This window comes from Hemicordylus capensis, chromosome 5, assembly GCF_027244095.1.
Source record: "Hemicordylus capensis ecotype Gifberg chromosome 5, rHemCap1.1.pri, whole genome shotgun sequence".
Taxonomy (NCBI): Eukaryota; Metazoa; Chordata; class Lepidosauria; order Squamata; family Cordylidae; genus Hemicordylus; species Hemicordylus capensis.
In genome coordinates, this window is record NC_069661.1 from 215,690,284 (window position 1) to 215,704,327 (window position 14,044).

General features: G+C 46.6%; 1 protein-coding gene across 5 annotated transcripts in view; it reads right to left on the reverse strand.

Annotated features, from left to right (window-relative positions):
• CACNA1I (calcium voltage-gated channel subunit alpha1 I) overlaps positions 1-14,044 on the reverse strand; it is a 228,718-nt gene that overhangs the window by 54,016 nt on the left and 160,658 nt on the right. For all 5 annotated transcript variants that reach the window (XM_053253047.1, XM_053253048.1, XM_053253049.1 and 2 more), the window contains exons 21-22: positions 11,832-11,957; positions 9,816-9,905 (exon numbers count right to left, since the gene is read on the reverse strand). In XM_053253047.1, the coding sequence (XP_053109022.1) occupies positions 9,816-9,905; positions 11,832-11,957 (216 nt within the window). The remainder of the gene's footprint in view (positions 1-9,815; positions 9,906-11,831; positions 11,958-14,044) is intronic.

A 14,044-nucleotide genomic window follows, 5' to 3' on the forward strand; every position in this document is an offset into this window, starting at 1 on the left:
GGGTTTTGACAGGACACAGGGGATTGAAGAGGGAAGGCAGATTCATGAAAATAATGTCTCCCCCCTTTTGTCAGTGGAACTTCTTCTGCTTGTCCTATGATGAGTATTTAGGACACAATCTCATAAGAACCAAGTGCCAGAGCTTACTAAACTGCTTAAAATGGTATCCAAACTGGATATAGGAGTGTGTGTCTATGTGTACGTGGGTGACTGTGGGTGGGTGGCATTAGTATTTAAATATCTAGGAATAGTAATCTTGTAGCAGGAGTACAGGAATAATAATTACAATATCAGAGGAATGAAGGATAATTAAAACAATTTTCTAAAGAACTCATTTAGTAATATCTACAATGAATTAATAGTCAATCACCATTATCAAATAAAATCACCATTAAATATTAGAAATTAGTACAAGCTCTACAGCAACTTGGAGAGAAGGGATTTTCAGGTTGTGTGGAGTAAAACTGACACCCAAGACAACAGCCAAGTTGAGAATAAAACCAGAGGCTTAGATACAAAGGTGCCTCTTCCACTCATGGAAGGAATGTTTCTGACTTAGTGAAAGGGTGTTACATGAGAGAATTGACTCTACATCCAGAGGACTGCATCTGCTTGCAGAAGCTGATGCACAAGGATTTGCACAAGCTCTTTTCGAAACCTTATTTGCTCCATTTAAGTTTATATGCTAGACAAGGGGTTCCCAACCTTTTTCAACAAGTGTGCCCATTCTGTTGCAAACCTTCACTCAGGTACCTCCCAAATAGAAGCACTGCCTTGAGGAAGGCTGTCTAAAATCTCTCACAAGAACTGAACTGTCTCTCACAAACAACTGATCTCCCACAACAATTGATGCAACTGCACACTTGTTGCATCAAATGTGATACTCTGAATGACCTCAAGACTGGAAAGTCTTAATTTACACATAGTTATCTCTTTAGACAAACTTGTGTAGCACAATCTGTACAGCCATTCTGACATGGAAGGGTGGCTAGCCCCAGAGCTCGCCTGTTTACACCACAGTGCCCCAAACAGCTAGGCCGTGGTGAGTTTTAGGATTAGACACACTAGACACAGATCAGCAGTTACAAAATCAAAAGGTAGTTTATTTTAGCAAAGGGCTAAGGGCCCGGGTTGGCAAAGGAGTAGGAGAGAGAGAAGCTTCAACACCATACTTTGAACCAAAAATAATAAAGAAGCTAACTAGCCTGAGCTACCAGATTATTATGGTCTACTTCAGGAGTCAAGGCAGATTGTCTGTTGAGTCTCCAGTTTCCAGCAGGCAGACTGACTCCTCCTCCTTGTCAGTTAGGCTTCTCTAGGGCACAGGCACTAGCGGTGTGAGAACTGGTTGGAATTGAACCATGTTCAGTTAGAACTGGCCTGGTTCAAACTGAAACATGACTGGCCTAAAAAAAGGGCATCTGGTCTGAGTGTAAACTGGACTTGGCCTGATTCAATATTGCCCTGTTCAACCCGGTTCGAGGGGCTCTGCTTGTAAAAAGGAATCCGGTGAGGATTCTCCTTTACAAGCAAAGGGGAACCCTGCCTTTTATAGAGTTCTAGGGAGGCTGGGTGGGGGGCAGCGGGAGGACAACTTACCAGCTTCGGCATCAGCAGCTCCTCAAGACCCCACCAGTGCTCCTCTCACAGCAGCGCAGGCTGGAGGTGGCCCAGTTCCTAGCTCCGAGGAAGCCTCAGTGCATGCAAATGGCCTCCATGCATCCTCAGAGGCCAGAACTGGGCTGCTGTTGCGGGGGGAGTGCCAGCGGGATTTAGAGGAGCTGCTGTTTCCACCGCCAAAGCCAATAAGGTGCCCTCTTGCCGCCCCTTTGGCCACTCATAGAACCTTTTAAAAGGCAGGGTTCCCCTTTGCTTGTAACTGCCAAACCTGGTTCCATGCACACCCCAGGGCCAGACTGGGGGCTCTAAGAGGGCAGTGGAATGTATGTGGGGAGGGTGCCGGGTCTTGAGCAGAATGAGTCATTAAGGATGGGAGTATTCACTGCTGCTGAGTGCGGCGGGGCGCAGGGGCGCCCCACGGATGGGGCGCACTGGGAATATGCCCTGTGGGCCAGCCCAAGCCTGCACACCCCTAACAGGCAGTCCTGGAGACAGGGCCCAGCCAATCACTGCAAAGCTGTCTCTGCTTTGCAGGGCATCCAAAGGTTTTGGTTGTAACTGTTACAAAACAAAGGAGCTAGAGCTTTGTACTAATTGGGTGCAAGGACTTTGTTACATGATCCTATATGTACATTTACTCAAATGAAAGCTCCACTGTGTTCTTGAGGCATATTCCCAGGGACCATTGCATAGGATTATATCCCTCGTTTTCCAGATTCACTATAAATTCACATATATTTACACAGGAATATATTGTTGCCAATATATTCCTATGTCATTTAAATGACTGTTTGTCTACAAGTTTTGGATTTTCTTGAAGCTATTAAGTGAGATTGTACTGGAAATGGTTCTCTCCAAAGGACTGAGAAGACTAGAAAGAACAAATAAACAAACAAACAACCCCCTCTCTTTACTTGTTCAAGAGAACAAGTAAAGATCACAGGGGTGGATGTAATATATCATCAACGCTGTTTGGTCCTCTGCGGCTGTCATCTACATTAGAGAAGTCATGTTGCATTATTAAAGTTAACAGGAACTGCGGCAGATTTTAGCTGCCAGCAATAACTCTCCACCCCCTGCTTATAGGGGAAATTGCAGCAAGTGATTATAAATCAGAAGAGCATACCATCCTGCCCTGAAGGATACATGCTGCTCCTGCAAAGCCATTACGGTTTTAAAAAGAGGAAATGATCGGCACATGTTTTTTGCAAAAGGGTAAACATGGGAATGCTAAAATCATTTTATCCACCACACCAGAGATATTCTACCTTTGCATCAAAATGATGATAGCTGCATCCTCAGTAAGTTAGGAAAGTGAAGGCAAAATTAAGATGGGAAGGACCAACACAAAAATATTAAGAATATGTATCTGCAGTTAGATGATGATCTTTTGTATACTCAGTTGCTTGTTGTTGGTCAAGAACGATCAGTTGATATTTCCTCAGTGGACCCTAATGGTGTTTCTAAAAGACTGGCCAAAAAGAACATCTATGAAACTGACGTGAGACAGAAGCTGTTGGACCCTCTGCCCGGGTTCAGACATAATGAAATACCAGAGTTAAATGTTTGAAACTCGGGGAGTGAAGCATAAGCCAGTGTGGTGTAGTGGTTAAAGTGCTGGACTAAGACCGGGGAGACCCGAGTTCAGATCCCCATTCAGCCATGATAATTGCTGGGTGACTCTGGGCCAGTCACTTCTCTCTCAGCCTAACCTACTTCACAGGGTTGTTGTGAGGAGAAACTTAAGTATGTAGTACACCGCTCTGGGCTCCTTGGAGGAAGAGTGGGATATATAAAATGTAAATAAAAAAATAAACCCCCCAAACTGTCCTTCTCCAAAAATTTGAAAAGAGGATGTTGTCTTTATGCTTCTTTGAATAAATCTGGTTTCTTTGTTCATAAGACCTTTGCTGTTTATCTTCATTCTCTCCCTCTGATCCATTCCCACTGTCCAAAGGGAAAGGGTGCTGTGTGGGGGATAGCATTCCATTAAGGGGAGTTCACATGCCCCTAATTGCATGCAAGGTCTTTAAGCGTGTCCTTGAAGCTAACCAGGAAGGAGGAGGGACCCACCAACAGCTTCCCAAAGTGTTTAAAGAGGAATTTTAAAAGGTGGTCAGACTTGCCCCTTCTACCGAAAAAGGTCTAAAATGTTCCCCTTGCAAAGAGGGAAATCAAGGTCCATTGCGCTTTGTTCGTGCAGGAGATAGGGGGTCCACACACAGGCAGAAAGTAAGATAGGGAGGATGCACCCTCCCTCCCTGGAACAATGTCCCATGTCCCGTCCACCACCATTCCCGGATGTCCCGAATGGCCGGTGTGCACAATTCAAGCTCCCACTTGGGCATGCAGCATCACATGACTTCCCCTGCAGCAAGAGAGGACACTGTTTGCCACGGTTGGCATAGCACCCAGCACTGCAGTCCATGGTGCCATGCAGATGGTCCTCAGCAACATGGCGGAGGAAGCAAATAATAGAGTGCAGCAGAGAAGATGCTTTCTGTAGGTCCTGGGGGGCTTGCAGCCTCAGGGTGCAGCAGCTGCCTGAGTGGAGGCTGCAAAGTTCCTGGTCTCCAGGAGATTCGAGGGGCTGATTGCACGCTCAAGGACAGCTGTCGAAGCAGCCCAGAGACATTGGGAGGTCCTCTCCTCCACTGTCCATGCACTGGATGAGGAGTGGTCAGAGGAAAGGAGGTGGGAGCTGCTTACATATGACAGCACCTGGAGGTCAATGGAGGATGCTGATGAGTGGAACGACAAGCACTTTCGAGGCAGCTTCAGGATGTCTCGAACCACCTTTGACTATCTGGGAAGCAAGAAGGAGCCTGTGCTTCGCCAACAGAAGACCGAGATGCACCACACAGTTTCAGTGAGGAAGAGGCTCGCCATAACCATTTACAAGCTGGCCTCCAACGCAAACTACCTGACCCTCAGCGATCTGTTTGTGATTGGTAGATGCATTGTCTGTGAGATAGTCAGGGAAGTGGTGAAGCTCCTGGAAGAAATGTTCATGGAGGACATGATCTGTGTGCGTGACCCAAAGGAGGTGATGGAGGGGTTCAAGGAGAAGGGATTCCTGGACGTCCTTGGCTGTATAGACAGGACACATGTTGAGATTTTAGGACCTCCTGGATGGCATGGTAAGTACTTCTGGTGGAAGCACCATTACACCATGACCCTGCAGATTGTGGTGGACTCAGTGGCCAGTTCGTGGACATCTATGCTGGGGTGTCAGGCAGAAGCCACAACATGGCCATTTCCTGGACTTCCCCATCACCTCCAGGCTCCACAGAGGTACCTGGGTGAACATTGCACCTGTCCAGGTGGGCGGACAATGGGTGAAGCCGGTGATATTCAGGGACCAGGGATACAGACTGCAGGAGTGGGTAGTCACCCCTATCGTGCACCCAGAGATGCCCTGGAGAGAAACTTCAACAGCAGTGTGAGAATCATGGTGGAGCAGGCATTCAGGAAGCTGAAGGGTTGGTGCCATGCCCTCTACATCTTGCTGGATGTGGAGGAGGATCTTTTGCCCAAGGTGATCATGCCCTGCTGCATCCTTGGCAACATCTGTGAGATGAGGGGAGATGTCTTGCTGGAGGAACCCATGGACCTGGCACATCCAGAGGGTGAGGAGGGCAGTGGAGGGACACCCAGAGGAGAGGAGATGTTGTGTTGGCAGCCCCTGAGGATTGCTGGTGCCAGTTGGGAGGCGTGGGCAGTGAGAGTGGCCTTCACAAGACACGTCTCTGGCTCACTGCCAAGATGAGCAGTTGCATGGTGTTGGAAGGGTGCACCACCCTTTAAACTAATGATGGTAGCATTGGGCCATTGTCTGCACCTGTGGCAGCAGGGGGATTAGAGACTGCAAACACCTCCCCCTGCCCTGCTAATGAAAGGGCTACCAGTGTATAATAAATTGCATAATGAAGAGGATACATAATAAATTTACAGCCTTCAAAATAGAAGTGTCCCCCCCTCCCAATATGCTAGTGCAGAGATCCCCCCCCCCACAACCTTGCCAGTGGCAGGGAGGGTGATGAGTGTTTGGGTGGGGTTGGATAGGGAAGAGAAGGACATGGGGTAGCCCTTGCAAGTGGGAAGAGGGGGCTGATAGGCAGATAGGATCCCACACCCCACATCAAGACACGCCCTGAACAGCATGGGCTATTCTGGGGGTGAACAGTGCACAGGGGGCTTGCTTTTGCTCAATCTAGATGTCTCTGAGCTCGTGAGTCCCATGTTCTGAGAGCAGAGGGTGAGGAGGGAGTGGAAAACAGGTTATGTGGCAGCTGTGGAGGTGGGGATGGCAAGCGGCCCTAACATGGGTACCCAACCCTGACACCGCTTGCATGCCATTAGCAGAATTCACGGAGCTTTGAATAGAATGGGGCCCGTGCTCATGACTGCCCACCTTCCATGAGGATGTGCCCCTGTGCTGTCAAGTATTTGCTCTAAGAATCACTGCTCGGCTGCAAATTTATTAAGAGAACATAACTGGGAGTATGGTGAGGAAGGGGTTAAGCTGTCATTAGCCCGAGAAAGCTGGCTGGTGAAGCTGGAGCTACGAATGACATGCCCACTTGGAGATCGTGGCCAATCGCGGCCACTCCACAGACTTGGTGATGCTTTCCCCACAGCCTTGCCTAAAGACTTGCTGGGATCTGCCTCAGCAGCTGAGTAGGAGGGAGGGGATACCCTCTCCTGGAACCGGAGGTTGGCATGCTTGACTGGAGGTTTGACAAACATCTGTGGTGTGATTTACAGTTTGAAATTGAAACCGTGGGTTCGCCAACCTCTGTTTTCATGTTACATCTGAACCCGGCCTCTGTCAGAGAAAGCAAACCCAAGAGACAAAACTGGGTTATCTATGATGGAGCAGTTGCCCGACAGACACATTCATGGATAAAAGCATCCCCTATCATTTATGGGAACAATGGTTATGGTTAATTGCAGATAAACTTTCCTGGTGTTGGGAAGATCGGTTTTATTATAGTGCTGTATTATTGCTCTGTATTCTTCTGTATCTCATCCATGATCATAATAAACTGATTGGTTGACTTATGGGGATGGCGTTGATGGATTTTCCACTAACGGAAAACCCATAGAGGCAAGGGAAAGATGGCCAATGCAAACAACCCCAGTTCAGCACCTTGAGTTTTCCCCTGGAAGATAACATTAAAATTCAAAATATGTCAGTTATTATTCCTTCCATGTAATGTTTTCTTTCCTATGTATTTTTCCCAGTGTATATTTTCAAATAATTTTCAAATAATATGTGCCATGCCACTGAGGAGTGCCTGTTAGTGAAAGCCATTTGGAAAGCCATGGTGACTTTTTGAGAATGGCCGGAACTAGCCCTGCAAAAATGCAAAGACATATGCTTGGGTGAGGACAAAAGGGTATGGGTCAAAGGTTCAAAAAGGAGTAGGGGCAAGGGCAGTAGGTGGCTGACTCTGTGGTTGGTGGCGAGGTTCATAAACCGGACCATCCTAAGGTCAATTTTCATGGCAAGGGACAGGAAGGCCCCGGGGAGCGAGGAGTGGATAGTTATAAGCAGGCTGCTCAATGGGCAAAGAGTTTTTTGTATTTCAAACTACACCTGGGCTCGTAGATGGAAATGGGTACATGATATCCCCCTTCCGATTACCTGAGGGTGAGGATTTCCCTTATAGATTTAAAATTCAAAATATGTCAGTTATTATTCCTTTCATGTAATGTTTTTTCCTGTGTAATTTTTTCCTGTGTATTATTTTCAAATAATTTTCATATAATTTCATAAGGTTACAGATAGTGTGTGTATATATATTGTATTATATTATATTGTATTTCTATGGTATTTGTATGGTACAATGGTGTAATTCAATATTTACTGCCTTTAAATTGTAATTTGGGGTGAATGGTGATCCCTTGTTCTGTATGTAATTTTTCAGTGTTGCTTTCTGTAAGAGTTTTTTTTTTTTTAATGGCTAATGGCTAGAAGATGTTTCTTCAGAGGGCTACTACTAGCCAGGATATACTTACCACCTGGGGTAGAGCACATCCCGGCATTCTGCAATGTGTATGTATGTGTGGCAGAAGGAAAACAGGTTGCAAAGATGCAGTGTAGCCCATGAGTGAGAACCAGGTCTGAGACTTGTAGCTGCCTAGAAGAAGTTGTCTTGGGTGCTCCAAGAGGATGCTGTTTGCTTGTAGGAGAATTGATGCTTCATTATTGTTGTTACTTCATTATTGCATATTTATTGTATATTCACCACACCATCAGTGTAGATGGCAAGTTACAGAGACAACGCAGACAGGTCCCTGTTCCCAAAGAGACTACCATCCAAAACAGACAGTAGGGAAACAACCGTGGGAAGGAGGGACAGACAAGGGTAGGGAGCAGGTGCAAAGCTATAATATAGGCAGCTGCACATGTGCCATCAATGCTTGGGGATCACCTGCCACACCCTCTCACCCCCCTGCACTTGCCGTCTACCTCCTTGCTGTGCTTGCTGCTCAGCTGCCCCATCCCAGTGGGGCCACGTTAAGGGAGGCCTGTTCTCATGCTGGCATAGGGCAGTGTGATGGCGTGGTGATGTCATCAGACCACATTGGCCTGGCCTGGCTAAGAAAGGTAGGTCAGTGGAGGGCCAGTGAAAGGGCGATTGTGATGGCGCTGTGGCCTGACAAAGATAGGCCAGCTGGTAGCAACAGGCAAGCAGGGTGGAAAGAATGTGGCCAAATGCCGCATTAAAGCCTGGTTACAGTTGGGAGTGAGAGTGAAGAAAAGTCAAGGGCACATAGAAAAGTAGGGTTTGGGGGAAGGATCTGAAGGAAGGGAGAGAGATGGCACCATGTGGAGGGAGGTAGTTGCATACTCAGCGAAGGACCAGCACTATCTGTCTGGGTGCCTGTATGCTCCTCCATGCTCACTCAATATGAAGCTTTTGTAAATTAAAAAAATACTCCAAAAAACAGGAATTGAAAAACACTATAAATCAGGATCAATCCACATGTTCATGGAATTGCATGCTAAACGGGCATGCTTCCAAGCAGAAGCATCTCTTTTTCTTAAAAAACAACTATAGGGATGGGGGAGGGATCCCAATCGAGACTGCAGCACACAAGAAGGAAAGGTTAACTGTTTCTCCTTGTGCTGTTTCCACCCTCCAGAGGCTATTTCCTCAAATAGCTGCTCCAGGGCAAATCACTGCTTAGGCGTGATTTTTGTTGGGGAAATAGCGCAAAGGGAAAGAATTAATATTTCCCTCACCACATGTGGTAGTCCTAACTGGGACTGACTTCCCCTCTGGGACTATTTTTTTTAAAAGAAAAAAAGGTGTTTCTAGTTGGAAGCACATCTCTTTTCTATGTGTTCCAATGAATGTGTGATTTGACCATTCATCTACAGTATAGGCGAACCTCACTAATCACGGACCCAGCATCCATGGCTTCACATATCCACAGCTGGGTAATTGCCACCTGACCTTGGTATACGTGATAAAATTCAGCAATTAAAGGCTTAAGACTCACATATCTGCAGGTCAGGGATGGGTGGAAATGACCTCAGAGGTCATTTCCACCCATCATTTTAAGGACAGAAGCCATTTTGTAGTTCATTTGTGTGAAAAAGAGTTTAAAAGCACATGTTTTTAAAGAGAAATAAAACGTGATTTTGGACTTTTGGTGGGCATTGCTGGACAGCTGGGGATACACAGAGCATGGTAGGGCACCCCACTTTCAGTCCTTTTTGTCCCATTTTTCGCTGCCTCGGGAACCTAACCTCCCAATTCCCATTGCCCTGGTGCCCACTGTTTTGCTATCCACCCCTCCTGGGATAATGGGGTTCTCCTGTACAATAAAATCCAGTACTGAACAAAACCATGGCCTGATTCATACAAATGTTCAAATCTAGGTTTAATGTGGGTTACAAACATTATTGTGATTGTGTGAACCCACACCAAGGCAGGAATATCAGATTAATCTTGGCCATAAACCATTTTGGCATGGGTTCACATAATCACACTAATATGGGTAACCCCACAAGGGATTCAAATGATGTGTGAACCAGAGGAGTAACACTCCTCCCAGAGCTTCCCATTGCTTGGGGAAGTGCATATAGCTACTGGGAGCTCTTAATGGTGGCTTAGCCAGCCTACTTAACAATCTACTTCAAAACAACATGAACAAACAGTTGTGAAGTGCTTCTATACCTGCTGGTCAACAGCCACAGCATCCAGTCCATTGTACATAATGTTGACCCAGCCGTCTTTTGAAGCCAACACAAAGAGTGACATCAAAGCCTGTAATACACAAAAAACTGGTTAGACAAGAAAACACTTTTGATGGGTTTTTGACAGGTTCGGGCCTTACAGTTTCATGTGTGCAAATAACCAGGAAAAAATCCCTTCTTCTTCTACCCAGCTAAAGGCCAAACTACAAGTAACACGAATTGTGTTATTGGCCCCAAAGTCCTTTTTTTCTTGCTTAAATAGGAGCTGCAGGGGTGATGATCTAGACTGGGACTCCAGCAGGGTGGAGCGGGGAGAGGGGCTTCTCTGCTTCTACCATGGTCCTGGTCTATGTCAGGTCCTCACAGCTGCCTCTTTGCCTCAAGAGGGAAGATCTACTGACATCAATGAGAGCCTTCTTCTTAGGGGAAATAGCAGTTGTGCCCCCACCCCACTGCCTGATCACTATTGAGACCAAGGTGGAAGGAAAGGGTTAAAGCCCTCCTTTCCCACACAGTCCCAGTCCAGGTTGGATCCTCACCACAGCTTCTGATTAAGCAATCAAAAACAAGCATCGCCAAAAATGCAATTAATGTAACATGTAGTTTGGCCTTAAAGCTGACCAGGAAGGAACAAAGAGAGGGGGAAAAGAATTTGCCTGTGAAAGTCAGGGAGAGAGGGAGAAGAACTGCTAGGCAGCTGTCCTCTGAGAAATCCTCCCTAGGGTCTTTCTAGATGGTGATATATTTATCATTTTGCTGATTTCTATGGGTGATGTTATTGAGAGTTCAGATGACCTAGGGTCCCTCATGGACTTTTCTGTCCATTATTAGCTGTTCAATCCATGAAAAAAACAAAAACACATTTTCCCCAATATTACGTTTTCTCTAACTTGAATGCACAGTGCAAAATTTTTAACGGGGAGGAAAAAGTGTGTACAACCTATAGATTGCACAACCTTTAGAGAAGTGGTTACCTGCACCGGTGGTGGTGTATGGGAGGATTGGGTCCCAAGGATACATCCTGCATGCCCCCTCACTTCCACACCTTGTATTATAATGCCTTTTTCATATTTGGAATGTATTATTACTATTATTGGGATTCTTATTTACATTTTAATCCCATACTTCTCCCAGTGTCTTGAGACAGTGACTGGCCCATGAGCATGTCTGAGTGAATGACAGGGACTGGAATCTGGTTCTTCTTGATACTAGCCCAACACTAACCATGACACCGCATGGGCTAACACATATCTGGAATATATATATTTGTCAGGATGCCATGTTACGGGGTTGCCTGTGTGGCCCTGTGGAGTCTGGAGAAGGGTGTGGCATCCCTCCTGTGGGGCTTCTATTCCCTTCAGGGGATGGCAGGGGTGAGAAAGGTCCAGGCTGGTGGGGTCCCAGTGGGGTTGAGAGGGCAAGGCAGGGAGAGCTGCAGGGGACAGCTCCAGGGAGACAGCTAGGCTGGGTGTGGCAGGAAGCCAGGTCAGGAAGGGGGCGGGGCTGGAAGTAGGCTTTAAGCCCTGCCAGCTCTGCACTGGGGTGTTTAAAGACAAGGCAGTCGATGATGGGGGGATGTTTTTGAGTATGAGAGCCAGGAGTTTCTCAGGAGAGGGAACCCGCTAAATGCAGCAAGCCAGGAGGAGGACGACTCAGGAGACAAACTGACCTCCTCCCCTGGCTGTTCCTGAGGCTGACCTTCCTTTTTCTGAGTGTCTATCCAGTCATTCTGGAGTTCAGGAAGGGCCAGGAGCCCACCTTGTCCCCTGGGAGTCTAACAATACTTATCTTAGAATGCGGTAACCCAAACTAGATACATTTCTGAAGATAAACTCTAACTACAGTTATTCCACTACCTCCCAGTCTCGCATGTGATGATCTTTCTGAATGCGGCCCCAGCTGTTTGGAGATGCAGTTTTTCAGTTTGGATTGAAAGCGTGAAATACCATAGGGAAAACACACAGGAGAAAGTTAACCTGAAGAGTACCATATTTACCTGGCCCAGATTGTCGAAGTTGTATTTGTGATGTACCCACTTGTAATTGGCAGCCATGCAGTCAGACCTGTTGGTGATGTTTCGGATGTCCACACCCAGGCAATGGTAGAACTTCCCCTTGAAGAGCTGCAAGAAGCGACATGGTCAGAGTCTTTGCCGGTATGAAGACATACAAGGAGGGTGCTCCTAAGCTTAAATATGGGACTAAGAGCCTTGACTCCAACTTCGTCTCAGGCCCATTGTGACTGAGGGCCAAAGCAGACAATATGCTTTTCGTGGGATTGAAGTCAATGCAGATAATATGCTTTTCATGTGGCTGGGGCCTACATTTTGATTTTTAAAAATGCAGTAGTAATTGTGGGGGCCCCTGAATCAGGACTGTGCGGTGGGGGGGAAGGTTTAAAATTTCCCTTCCATTCCATTGTGTTCCTGATCCAGAATGGGGCTCTGTAAGGTTGCTATTACAGTACCTTTGAAAAATCAAGCACGCAAGCCCATCCGCACAATAGATGTATCGCCTGGTTTGGCCATATGAGCCACTTGTCACCGGACATCATTTGGAAGCATGTGGAGACTCTTGGAATCAATTGTGTGCAATCCTATTTCCTAGTCCACTTTAGAATTACCGCATTCCCAAATGGTTATTGGGTCTACTAAAAGCAAAAGTATCACTTCTAAGAAAGAATTAAACCCTGTGGGGGGGAAATTCCCTAAGAAGAAGGGATACTTTGCATTTACTCTGGTGTGAGTTTTTACACTTCTGCCCCAGTTCCCTTCGCCATATGGCAGAGACTAGATTGTGCATTTGTAAAAGCTCAGGGTGGCCTCACACATTATAGGAGGAACTGCATCTGCTTTTCAGCACTTCCTGTAAATTGTGAAGCTGAAATGGGCAATATACAGATTTTAAGTATAGCACACTCTGCACAATGATAGAAACAACACCCACTCCTGCAGACTTCTGCAGCATCAGCCCAAAATAAAGAGGATGTCACTCCCCCCACCCCCAACCGCAAACAGCCGTGGGTAGGTGGATTCAGTGCTTGGAAAGTGAGGGAGAGAGCTAATTTTTAAAAGCAGGTGAGTGATTTGCTGTCTCATGGACCTCAGTTCTGACTGGCAATCAGTTTGTCTTTGCAGCATTGGATCCCATGATCCAGTGGAATTTTACTCTAACCCTGAATATTAACCCGAGTCTCTTGCTATCTTGAAATCCACTCCTTCAATCTATCTTCAAATTGAGCAACTGTGAAGGAATGAAAACTACATACCCAGCTTATTTAAAGAGGTATCATTCTGCCTCGCTTTCTTGGTACATGCAGTCTCAGAGAAGAACTACCAGCCTGCCTTGAGAGTCAAACTAGCCATGAGCATAAAAACACTGTTTGGCCTTCCATGTTTGTTTTTTTTTTTAAACAGCAGCCACAGAGCTCTCTGATTGGATCTGCAGTGTGTGCATGTGTGTATGCAGGTGTGCTTGCTTTCCCCCCCCCCACCTGTCCCCATGATCTGAATCATCCTCCACCCCCTGTGACTATGTGACCAGGAGAGAAGATGCCATCGAGGCCATCCTAGATGGAGGCCAAGGACAGCACTGTGTAGTTGTTTGTTTGAATATAGGAACATAGGAAGCTGACTTCTACTGAGTCAAACCATTGGTCCTTCTAGCTCACTATTGTCTATATGACTGGCAGTGGCTTCTCCAAGGTTTCAGGCAGGAGTCTCTCTCAGCCCTACCTGGAACATAGGAAGCTGCCATATACTGAGTCAGACCATAAGTCCATCTAGCTCCGTATTGTCTACATAGACTGGCAGCGGCTTCTCCAAGGTTGCAGGCAGGAATCTCTCTCAGCCCTATCTTGGAGATGCCAGGGAGGGAACTTGGAACCTTCTGCTCCTCTCAGAGCAGCTCCATCTCCTAAGGGGAATATCTCAAAGTGCTCACACATCGTCTCTCATTCATATGCAACCAGGGCAGAGCCTGCCTAGCTAAGGGGACAAGTTATGCTTACTACTACAAGACCAGCTCTCCTCTCCAGGGAGATTCCAGAGAGTGAACCTGGAAACTTCTGCATGCAAAGCAGATGCTCTACTACTGAGCATATGTCCCCATCCTCTGAGGGGAATATTTTACAGCAGACAGCGCTTACATGTCACCCATCCAAATACAAACCAGGGTGGATTCTGCTTAGCAAAGGGGACAATTCACACTT